General features: G+C 40.8%; 1 protein-coding gene across 1 annotated transcript in view; it reads right to left on the reverse strand.

Moving 5' to 3' along the window:
• FBN2 (fibrillin 2) overlaps nt 1-13,008 on the reverse strand; it is a 186,976-nt gene that overhangs the window by 78,701 nt on the left and 95,267 nt on the right. The window contains exons 12-16 of the mRNA XM_040976392.1: nt 6,144-6,263; nt 5,169-5,294; nt 4,293-4,415; nt 2,538-2,660; nt 1,020-1,172 (exon numbers count right to left, since the gene is read on the reverse strand). Coding sequence (XP_040832326.1) covers nt 1,020-1,172; nt 2,538-2,660; nt 4,293-4,415; nt 5,169-5,294; nt 6,144-6,263 — 645 coding nt within the window. The remainder of the gene's footprint in view (nt 1-1,019; nt 1,173-2,537; nt 2,661-4,292; nt 4,416-5,168; nt 5,295-6,143; nt 6,264-13,008) is intronic.

Genomic DNA, 13,008 nt, shown 5'->3' on the forward strand with positions numbered 1-13,008 from the left:
CCAACTCGAAAATTACTGCTGGAAGAATTACATGCACTGTTTTCAAAATGAAAGAAATGACTGCTTCTAGCAAATGACCATGAAAAAGCATCAAACAGAAATAAAAATCACTTTTCATCATTACCCTGAACGCCATTAATATGTGGATGTTACTAATATTTTCTGCATACTTGGCCACTTTAACATATCTAAGCTATATTAAAGATTGCTTTTTGATATTTTTCTACATAATAAAGGTAGAACTTAGGTAATGACATTTAACTAGAGGCTGGTACTGTTCTAGCGTTTTACAACCAGTCGTTTGCTTCATCTTCCTAATGCCCTCTGCTGGATGCGACTGTTTCTAATGCAAAACAGTCAAGAGCCAAGCCACACAGCAGCTCTGTCACTTGTTCTGTCCCAGACGCTGTGAGGGAGGGGCAGACGTGGTTCCCAGGAATCTGACTGCAGACCTGCCTGTCAACGCACTAGGCAAGACTGCCAGTCCTTTGTTCTTATTTATGTAGAGGTGTCACAATCATAGACTCATCACATTGTAGCTACTAGCACCAGGTAACAAGTGTAATTCCATCATTAGGAGAGGCTCTTGGAAGTAAAACTGCTTAAAGCTGACACGCCTTTCAAGATTTCAATAGTTCTTCTCTCCTTAAATGTCCCAGGTTATCCTTCCATTGCTGGTCTGGGTGCTCACGTTTTTATAAAGGGCATTTTATTTATTTGAAATGTAGACTAATAGGGAAAGACACAGAGAGAAGCCTTCTGTCCACTAGTTTACTCCCCAGCGACCACAACAGCCGGGGATGGGTGGCTCTGATGCCAGGAGCTTCTTTCAGGTCTCCTGTGGGAGAGGGGTGGGTGTATACATGCATACACATACTGCAGCCTGCGTGAAAACTAATGTTTCAAATATTTCTTTTTGAATTTTTCATTGACTTGAAAAGAAGACCAAACACATGGTTAAAGGTCTAGTTATGAATTCTACACCTTTTCCCAGGTACGCGACTGGTGCTCATGATCACCTGAGTTTTTGGCAGGACAGGGATGGCAGGGCTCTCCAAAACCATAGTCCGGGTTGGCACAGCAGCATTCTGACTTGGTCACGGCGCCAGGGAATGGACGCACACACACCCCCTTCTTGATGCCTCCGTAGCAGGTGCTGCGCATGTGAGTATCTAAGGGAGACCCAAGAACGGAGACTTGAGAGGGTGAGAGCTGAGGTTGGAATGCGCTGGCTAACGGGAAAAAAAAACATTTCCCCCTCCCACACTGGTTTTGCATTCTCTGTAGATTTTAGCAGGATCATTTAGGTAAATAAAAGGGGGGAAAAAAAAGCAACTAAACACACAATTAAACCTACTGAAAAATTTTTGCTGTCAAAGCAGGAAGGAGCTACATTCTCTGGAGCCATCTAAATACCCCTGAGCACAGCGCTGGCAGCCTGGAGGGCTGAAACGCCCTTGGAGGTGAGGCAGTGGATGACTAGCCACAAGATCTCCATCTGCCGTTTCTTCACTTTTCAAACGGTTTGATTCTCAGGTCAGATTAAAGTACTAACAGCTATGTCTAACAATCCCATTCTCTTACACAGACTTAAACCAAAGTCTGGTTTTACAGCACAGTCTGTAAACACAAGGCCTGCCATCGCTAATCCGCCCTCGGCGTCGTGAAGGTGAGGGTGGATTTCTGCAGCTTCCTGCTTCCGTTGTCCCTGGGACAGTCCGGACACCTGCCTCTTCATGACGTTCTCATTCTTGTCAGTTACATTTCACGAAAATCAGAGAAATTCTGACTCCTTTAAAATAAAATGCTTCCCGCCGCCCTCACCACCGCCTTGCTCCTATAGTTCGTTGTATATTAGTGAGGAATAACTAAAAACCACTTCCAGTTTTTGACATAAATCAAAGCACCACAGCATAAATTTTACATTTCAATTTTAATTCAGGTAAAAACAATGTAACTATAGCTAACAATATATGCTCTATGCCTTGTTATTAATTATAAAACCTAAAGCCACTGTTTTTAGAATTCAGTTGTTTAATGTTACCAAGAATGCTGATTCAGGAATGTTTTTTGTCCTCTGGCACTTTTGATCTGTATCTCACCAGAGTCTTTGGAAGATGAATTTTTGGGGTCACTGACCAGTTCTCTAAAACTGATTTAAGATATACAGTTTCCATACCCCAGAATCCACCCAACTAGGTACACAGTGTAACATTTTTGGGAGACATGTGCAGCCATCACTAAAGTTAATTTAAAGCATTTCATTCCCTCAAAGATGTCCTTCAGCTGTCAGCTCCCTCTCTCAGCCCCGACCTTCCCCCTAATAACACACTTCCTCTCCAGCGACTCGCCGTTCTGGACATTTCATCGGAATGGAATCAAACACCGGGGTGTATTCTGGGATTGGCTCCTTCCACTTGGCGTTTATTCAGGGCTTCTTCAGCGGGTTCTGTTTATGGCTTAACAGAACTCCAGGGTTCACATGTTTCTGTCCCTTTTCCAAAGATCACTTTATAGTTGGAAAAACACTCACTTACCAACACACACACGTCCATCCACACCCACGGCCAGGCCTGGGGGGCAGTCACAGCGGAAGGACCCTTCGTTGTTGATGCAGTGCCCATTCATGCATATTCCGGGGGTCTGGCATTCGTCAACATCTGCCAGGAGGGAGACAGATGCAAGCCATTACTGGGGGAGCTTCACTACAGCCTGTCTGTTACCACCGCTCTCTACGATCAGCCTTTCCTTTTGAACTTTATAACTTGTGGGAGAACACATAGATAGATTAACAGATATCATAGGTAAGTGCAATCCCCCCAAATATATTTTCAGAAAGCCTGCGTGAAAAAAATGTTTTATTTTAAACAATAAGGAACAAAAGAGCCTTATCAACTCACTTTTCACTCTTATTTTTGGCAACCCTGTTGATATAATTCAGTCCAGTTAAAGGAAGCAAATTCTTAAATAATTAAGATGAATTCTATGATTTTCCCACACAAAACTATAGACTGCAGAAGATGTCATTTTCACATGAGTTTGGCCATTTCCTATGAATGACATAATCTTGAGGCCTCTTTTCTAACTTTTAATCCACTTGAATGTGTCAAATGTAAGCCAACACTTACCGCTTTCCAAGAGCGGAAACAAAGCCCACACCATAGCTGGAGAATCATGAAGATGTCAAGACTACAAATTACAGCTGTAGTGAGACAATTATCCCAGGGGCGGAGTCTGGTGAGCCCTAACTCATCTCTGCGTATTTAAGGCACAAGTCTCAAATCCTGGATCAAGACCAACACAGCTAACCTTGAGACAACATCCCCGTTATGGACTCAATGAGTCAGATCATGGTATTTCCATTCAATCTTACATTCCCTTTTCTTGGATAGTCAAAAAGCTACTTTTCAAGAAAATAAGAAACAGTTTCAACTTTCTCTCTTTCCTGTTCCTGGCATTTTAACCTAAAATATAAGGGTTGGCTATCAGATGCTAGATATTCAGATTAATTTTGTGCAAGTGAAGGCAGAAAGCAGTCATCGAGTTAACTGTGTACACAGAAGATATTGAAAAAAAAAAGCTTCTAAGTAGAGCCTGAGAAGGTGCGCCATCTCACCAGCTCCAGCTGCAACAATAAACACTGGAAATGTACACACTCTAAGAGCCCTGTCTTGCTGACTAGCCATCACTGGAACTTGGTTTTTAAGATGATTCATAAAGCAAAGCAAAGAAACAAACTGTCTTCCTCAAGACAACGTAAGACTTCGGGAGTATTCATATGCTACAAATGATGTGAGATTGGCTTTATGGGAAAGATGCAATGTCAATCATGAATAAATATTTCTCCAGGGAGTTGTAAAGGTCACAAATGGTCTATGCAATGGCTGCAGGCATATCCAGAAAAGGATATAATGCTAAGTCAGTAATGAATGACAGTGAAATATCTAGTTTTGAGAATACAGAACGAAAGCCTTTTCAAAATAAAGCTTCTTTACTTTCAGCCAGGAAGGAGAAATTATCTCTACATTATCGCCTCAAGACTCATGACAGTCAGTCTGCATTTCCCTAAAATGTTTACTATAACATTATCTCTTTCCCTAAAAGCCACAGTGCTTCACAGATCACAATGTGAGCTTTTCTGGGTAGCTTTAGATACCTGCCTTACAGAATTAGCAAGAGATGTGAACACTATGAAATCCACATGAAGAAAATGAAGTAATTCTTGGATGGCTCATTCAAACTGAAAGGATGGTTTTGATCAAGTCGCTTTCCTATCACAAAGCCATACATACCAGTACAGTAACGCCCATTTGGAGCCAAGACAAATCCTGGTTTACAGATGCACTTGAAGCTGCCATCTTCATTGATGCACATCCCATTCAAACACATGTTGGTAGTTGTGCATTCATCATGATCTGCACAAGAGAGAATGGTGTCCACGCTGGGCTTGAGGGCCCCTTTCCCAAGCAAGCCCAGTGACATTCCACCACACCAATGGGCCCTGTGCCCATCACATACATGACAGCATGCAGTGTGCAGGATACAAAGGCCGTTAGTGGAAAGGATGTATAGGAAAGGCATTAAATAAATTTAACACTGAGCTGCTGTCAAAACCACCAGGGTAGTGATTTGTTTCAAGCACTGAAGAACATATTTTCTTCTAAAAGAAAGACTAAAGCAATAGCAAACTGTATTGTAAGTCCACTAATGTGGATGAAATGTAGTGTGTTGCAGTGTGAACAGGCCATGTCCAGCGGAATACTGCTGTTACACTGCTAGAGAGCCCCAGGGCGACAGTCAGATTTCATTACTGCATATGCCAAACACTTCGAGACCTCTAGAATGGGGATACTGTCTTGCCAGTGTTATAATCCCAATACAGTGCACACTGCTAGTAGGAGCTTGAACTTACAACAAATAACCACCACCTAAACATAACAGAACCCTGACATTTCCAGAAGCAGTAACGTATACACTGTTACAGCATTAAAAACAAAACACACCTTTTCCATCATTCTAACAGTCTTACAAACACTTGTATTTTATCTGTTTATCTGGAGTAGCCTCACTTATGTGGCATGTAAACTTTCACGGACGTTCTATGTATGGTTCTCAATAAAAATGCAAATCCTTTAAAACTCTTTGGTAAGAAAGCAAGATTTCCATACCAACACAGTTTTTTCCATCTGTAGTTAACTCAAAGCCGGCATTGCAAATACACTGGAAACTTCCATCTGTATTCACGCATCGACCATTTTTACAAAGAACTCCATTCTGGATGCACTCATCAATATCTGGGAAGAAAAAGGATAGCCAAACATTTCTCTAATATTCACAGATATAAAAACAGTCATAGATATAATTTTAAATATGCAGTTTATCTTCAAATGTTTCCATCTCTCCCTTGCATGTTTTTAATTGGATAGGTACATGTCAGCAGTTTCACAGCTCTTACACAAGGCGAGGAGGAGAACAGGAGGGAACGAGGGAGTGTGAGGGTGGGGCATGCAGACAGAGCTGCGGGAGCAGCAGTTTTATGCATAGCAGCTGAAGACCTTGACAAGGGTAAGGACCAAGTCACCGCGGATTTTCTGGATCAAGAGAAACAGTTGAAAACTGCTGGAGGAAACTGGTTTAAGCAACTACAGTTGGGGGAATGAGCGATGCAAAAGAAGATCTGTAGAGGCATCTAGCGTAAGGATTCTGAGATGAGTCAGCACTGAGGTCGAGTCTGGATCACAGCAGTGGCTGTGGCAGTGAGCTCGCGTGCGGACGAGGCTGCTGGTGGCCTGTGTGTGAGGCTCCAACAGTAGCTGAAAACGGCTACAAATTTCAGGCTCATTTCGTTGCAGGGCTATGCTGTCCTTACATGGGCAAAAAAGCTTCCTTCCAAGCAAGGAAGAGCAACTGAATATGTGTGAAGTCAAATACCACACTGCCAGGGTTCTCTATACAAATAGTATGTTTTCTGCATACAGGGAGAATCTCTGATAATATAAAATTAAATAAAGCTTTAATAATGTAACAGCATTTATTTCATTCCATGTCTTCTTCAATTTCTAATGGATGCTTCTTTTAACCTCAACAGATCTGGTCACTGTGCTTCATGGAACATTTTCATGTGTGAAAGCGAACTGCCTCACCGATGCATGCTTGCTTGGTCGGAGTCCTCTGGAATCCAGCATGACATTTGCAGTAATAGGATCCAGGTGTGTTAACACAATCTCCATTAGTGCAGGGATTTGATGTGCATTCATCAACATCTGCGGGCAGCAAAAGAAACCATTACAGACTTCGCTCCATTTGTAGAAAGGTTTGTTTAAAGTACATTCAACCCTCCAAATTTGAAAGAAGGCCAGTCTATGGTAATAGTCTAAATAGTAGAGTATTTATAAATGAATGAAAATTCCTTTCTTCAAACACACACAGAGGCCAGCCTGAAGATTTACAAAATGATTGCTTATACGAGAGTACAAGGAATTTGCTTTAATCAAGAAATAATTATTTTTCAGCTGGAATAATGCCCAATGATTAAAGGCATGGGCTCTGAAGCATGCATCCAGCAAGTTGCCATGCTCATGAGCCATTGCAATCTGGGCAGGTTCACAACAAGACTTAATTTGGTATCAGAAGAAGAATGAGAGGTTTCCAGGCTGTATATTTACATCACACATTGTCACTGTCACTCGTTTCAAACAGAGAGAGGCGTCTTGACATTTCTTAGCACTTTGGGGGGCGAATTCATCTAAATATACAATTATATACACAAGCAGTTTGTACAGCATTGCAAAATAACAAACGTGGGGGGGGGGACAGAAAATAGCTGATGGCAAAAACAAGCCCTATTCTTTTCAAACACTTCAGGTTTCTTTAAGAATTAACCCTGGCACAGGAATTTTTTGTGCGTAAAATGTATTTTATGCAAATAGCAGTTCTGATGTTAAATTTTACATTCAGAGTCTCCCATGGCTTGATTAAGTGCAAATGCTTTACATAATTTAAGCGCTGCCAAACCAAGTGACAAGCTGAACAGTGCACAGATAAATCCCGAGAAATTATGTATGCATGTCTAAGAAGGTGAACCCATCAGTGCCCACTAAATACTGTGCTGAATACTGGCAAATTAAAAACCTGCCTAGCTGGTAAAGCCTAATGATTTGCCATTTCATGTAGCTTAGAAGCCATTAACATCTACAGTTTCAGCTAAATCGGAGGGCAAACAATAAAGTCAGCTCACAGGTTTACAGATTACTCCTGTCACAGATGTTTTCCAAAACGAACTGTTCTCTATCAAACTGACCAACCTCATTTGCGTAAATACTTGGACTAGATGCAATTAAGCCCTCTCTGGCGAAGGGGAAAACACAAATCGAAACCTCTTGGTGAATAAAATAAAAACAACAGAGAATAACAGGATTAAATGTGTGTTCAATTCATCCATGGATCCCGCCAGCCCGTTAAGACCCACTTACGTTTAAGCTTTGAGTCGGTAACACCGGTTCTACTGAGCCAAAGGAACGAAGCAGAATGAGAGAAGAGAATGTGGAGCATTAGGCAAGCACATGAGGGATGCTTCACGGTGCTTCCCATGAAAGGACCACCTCAGTGAGCACTGAAGATCGCTTACACTGTTGGTGCAGAAATGACTGAACTGCAACCATTTAAAGTGTCCTAGCTCTGCACTCGGCCCTTTCACAGGTAAACCCATCTACCAAGCGGCTCCCCACTCTCCCCAGAGCCCGGAGCCAGGGCCCCCTGGTTCCAACAGACGCGCTCATGCTGTGCCATCATGGCTGTGACTGCTCTCTGTCCCCTTAGAGCCCTGCAGCCTCACCAGTGTTTCACAACTGCTCACTGACTTATTGTTCCTTTAGGACTGAAAACAAACACAAGACCCATTCGGGACCTTATATTTTGCATGACTTTAAAACCCCATTGATTCTGCTTTCTGAGATCCAGATAGGATTGGAGACCTTAAGACTCCTCACCGATGACCTCTGCCGCCTTCTGGAACAAGCGCTTCATGCCTCTCCTTCAGAGCTGCACACTGCAGGAGCTCTGGGTGACACTGCTATTCTAAGAGGATTAGAAGGAACTAAACACCTCCCATTGGAAATTTGGGTTCTTTTGATGCTTTTATTAAGAACTGTCTTTAAGCAGATTTCATGCGAATTTAACGCCTAAAATAAACTCAGGAATCATGGAAAAGGTTGATTGTTACAATAGTTACTTACATTTTCAAGTATTAGTGACTCTAGCAACATTTACTCTTGAACAATACCTTATATGTCAATTTAGAAATGATTTTCCTCTATTTTTCAAGAGCTCTAGGATCACATGTGGTCCAACAGGAATGGGTATTCTTTTATTTTAACCAAAGAATTATTTATTTTTATTGAAAAGACAATTTACAGAGAGAAGGAGAGACAGAAAGAACTTTCCATCTGCTGGTTCACTTCCTAAATGGCTGCAACAGCTGGAGCTGAGCTGATCCAAAGCCAGGAGCCAGGAGCCTCTTGGGGTCTCCCACAAGGCTGCAGGGTTGCAGGGCTTTGAACCATCGTCTATTGCTTTCCCAGGTCACAAGCAGGGAGCTGGACGGGAAGAGGAGCAGTCGGGACACAAACCAGAGCCCATATGGGATCCTGGCAAATACAAGGTGAGGATTTAGTCACTGAGCCATCATGCCAGGCCAGGAACAGGAATTTTTTATTTTTTGTAACCTTCCAAACCACAATGAAATGAACTGAAACCATCGGTAACAGCAGGATGCCTTCAACAGGCACTAGCAGAGTGACAGAATTTCACATCAGAGCAGACATTTTCAAGATAAGGGGAAAAAATACGGTGAATAAATGCGTTTTTAGACCTTAAGGGTAATTCTTCTAACAGCTGAAGGAACCCAATTCTACTTTCCTTGTCTTTGATCCTTTTTTACAGTCACTGCTTTCCAAGTTATACTGCTTTATCAGATGACTCATAAATACTCTCAGATAGCAAGGGCACTTTATTGTTGTTTAAAATAATGGCACAATTAAAACAGTTACCACTCTTCTCTTGGGTTCTTAATTTTAAAAATACTAATTCATTGTATCTTCTTTTTCTGACATGCTGATTTTTCTTTACATATTAAAACTAATTAGAAAGCAGACAAAAAGCATATCATTAAAATATTAAAAATGTATTTCCTGACAATATGTTTCAATTTTAAGCTACGACTCTGGATGAAAACTGTTAGAAAACCTTGCAGGAATTTTAACACTGCAGGGTTAAATGTGAAATCCACCCAGAATGGAACCATTTGTGATAATGTTTGGGTAAAATGCAGATGTCTAGAGGTTTATTTTAACAGAGTATCTGTGTAGACATATGGGAAAAATGAAATTAAAAGATAAGTTTATTTTAGGGCAAAGATTTTTGAAACCATGTGTTACTTCCTGTAGTAGGTATTTCTCATGAACTTTTTGAAGACCTGCATATGCATGGATTTCAAAATTTTCTGCAGCAAAATAAACTTGCCTTTTTTTCCTAGAGAGGCAGAGAAAGACAAAGAGAGGGGGAGGGAAAACACACACACACACACACACACACACACACACACACACACACACACACACATACACACACGGCAGGGGAGGAAGCAGGGAGAGATAGATATTAACAAACATGGGCAATAAGATTTCACTTTGATAGACTGTTGCATGTATGTAAGTCAAGAGGGGATATTTTATAGACTTATGATGATATTTTCTGGATTCTACACAAACTTCCAGAAATTCGAAATGGTTGGAATTACACCCTAATACATTTTATGAGGCCAGTATTACCATGCACCAAAACCACACAAACACATAAGGCCATCTTAAATCATTATCCTTTAACACAGATATAAAAACTTAAAAAAAAATCTTTTCCTAATCAAATCCAACAACACAAAAGGAATAATTTAGTATAATCAAGACCGATCACCCCAGGCATGGGAGGCTAAAAAGGAAAATCCAAATGTTCTTCTTAAGAAAAGCAAGAAAGAATTTGACAGAACATACATGTCACATAACACTTTCGGATGGCTAAGAAAAGAGAATTGCCTTAACCTGACAAAGAACCTTCAAAAACTGTGCACTTGACCTCCAACTGGGTGGTAAAACACTGCTTGCCTTCTTCCTGGATTATGGACAAAACAAGGATATTCAACCTCACTGCTTCATTTTAACACTGAACTTGAGATTTTAAGCAGAGGAATAAGGCAAGAAAGTTAAGTCAAAAATACCCAGATTTAAAACAAAGAGATAATCTGAAATTTTAAAAAATATATTTATGGTAACACCAAAAAATATAATACTTAGGGCTAGTCCTGAGCACTGACAAGGGCAAGAAAGGCCTGAGCAGCAAAGTACGAAATATTTCTAAAAAACATAACACAGAGACAGTGTGCTGTGTTCTTGAGTCAGAAGGTACAACAGCATTAAGCTGTTGATACTTCCTAACTCAACCTACAGATAAAAATAACACAGTTCCCATCAAAATACAGCAGACCTTTTTTTTGCTTCTATTTTAAGAAAAGTTTTTTTCAGAGTTAGAGAATGAGAGAGACAGAGAGAGAAAGAGAAAGAGGTGTTTCATCTACTGATTCAGTCTCAAAGCTAGGGCTCAGGCTAGCTGAAGCCAAGGACTTCAGCAGGTCTCTCATGGGTCTATCAGGGGCACAAGCACTTGGGCCACCCTCCACCGCTTTCCTCAGGGCATCAGCAGGGAGCTGCAGTGGAGGCAGAACAGCTGGAATATGAACCAGCACCCTTGTAGGATGGTAGCAACCCAGGCAGTTGGCTTACACAGCATATCAAAATGCTATGAGTTTTGTTGTTGTTGTTAAGACTGAACTTATTTGAAAAGAGAGGGGTAGGAGTGGAGAGAGAGAGAGAATAAGATAATGAGAATCTTCCGTCCATCCACTAGTTCATTCCCCAATGTAACAATCAACTATTGGCTAAAATGAAGCCAGGAGCAAGAAGTTTCATATGTGCGTCTCATTTGGGTGGTGACGACCAGAAGTACTTGCTGCCATCATATGCTGCCTCCCCAGGCAAATGAGACGGAAGCTGGGTCAGTTGTGTCACATGCTGGCTGCTATTTTGTAAGAGCTGTATAAAATAAAAAGGACTTAGAATGACCCAGGCAACTTTGAAAAACAACTAAGCTGAGGAACTGTTGTATTTGAAAACATTGTAAAATTACAATTATGAGAAACTGATGTAAAAACAAACAAATCAATGGAACAGAATAGAGTCCAAAAACAGGCAGATTATATGCAGAGCACTGATTTCCTAAGAAGGTGCAAAGGAAATTCAACGAATAAAAGATATTCTTCCCAGTAAATGGGATTTCAGACACAACATCCTTAAATTTGATTCACACTTCACACTATGTGTAAAAAAAAACAAAAACAATTAAAAAGAGGTCAGAGGCACAGCTAATTTAAGACTTCAAAAACACTTAACCGAGAGCTGAACAGTACATATAGTTGTAGCTTTGAAAATCTTTACAATAGAAATAAAAAGAAGAAAATCTTTAGAACTCTCATTGAATAGATGTATTTATCTTTCAGTTGAGAAATAGACAAGGGAAAAGATATGCACCCATATGATGTTTTTTAATTCCCCAGGAAGATTCTTTATTCACTTTGATATTAATGTAATTCCCAAATGCTGCAGCTCTTGCTGGTAGACCAGGTGTCCCTCACTGCCTCTTCCAACACGTCATGGCAAGATGGATTCAATCTAATGGCATTTGGGGCAACAGATCTTCCATGTCCAGTGACTCTCTGGGAAAATGTCTCGTGAGCTTGGTTTATGGATAACCTTTTGTGGGGGACCTAGAAGAAAGAATCTGTAGACACTGTTTCCAAGGAAAGGTCTGTGAGCCCCAAGAGGTTGCTGAGCTACTTGAGTAAAATCATTTTCATAACCATATGAATATCTGTTATTTGCCTTTCCTACCTTGGTAACATTTACTGTGATGGCTTAAGTGGGGATGAAGGCAGGGACACCACGTTGTTCTGTCAACTGCTAAGAACTTACAGTGTGTTACAATAAAGGATGTGTTAGCTAAGAAAATCAATAATAAAGCAATAAGAACTGATATTATACGATGTCCCTTGAGAATATAAAGTCCATGATAAAATGAACATGGCACCCTCTTGTTGCTGACTAGCTGGGATCTCAGTCCTGACAACGCCAAGGATGTCCCACAGAAGTGCACCTGGGCAACTGCTCGAGTTCTGTGACAAACTTGCAGCTTTCCCCACAGAATACTATTTGTACCTGAATCCTAACTGACAAAGTAGTTAAGACTTGTGGTAGATGTTTTCTTAAAAATAATGAAGTGAATTAGTCACCATAAAGCAAACAACAGACTGACTTTGATGCTAGGATAAAATTTCAGCTTATAAGTGCCAAACTGAGCAAAAGGATTTGCTGTTATGTGCTTGACTGTTTATCAATACTTACAGACCTCTACAATTAATTTGATTGCTACATTATCAAGGGTGATTTTTTTTTTGACAGAAAACAGAATATGCCAACTTAGGAAAGATCCACATGACATAGCAACTTAACATTTTAAACGACACATTCATGTCACAAAATCCATCCCAGGTACAAGGGAGACCAGCAGATTCAGGTAACAAAGCACAGAAAGCTGCTGGTCGGCTGCAGATTCCACAGTGCAACCAAAAGGCTAGGCTGCATGGCTGCAGATTCCACAACGCAGCCAAATCTTAGAAAATCTGTGTATTAGTTTTAGTGGAACATCCAAAATGTTCACAATTAACTGAAAAGCCACGAGGTGGTCCCTCTTCCTCCCAATGGCTGATCTCTATGCAGACGCACCTTCACTGTATTCTCCAACCAAAAGAACGTATCACAACAAATGGAATACAGAAGCAGACATGAGAGTTCAGCTGGCTTCTATGAAGGCCTACATTAAAGAGATCTGCAAAAGTGTAAAACA

Source organism: Ochotona curzoniae, unplaced genomic scaffold (genome assembly GCF_017591425.1).
Source record: "Ochotona curzoniae isolate NIBS_2020 unplaced genomic scaffold, NIBS_Ocur_1.0 contig_1, whole genome shotgun sequence".
In the NCBI taxonomy this organism is placed as follows: Eukaryota; Metazoa; Chordata; class Mammalia; order Lagomorpha; family Ochotonidae; genus Ochotona; species Ochotona curzoniae.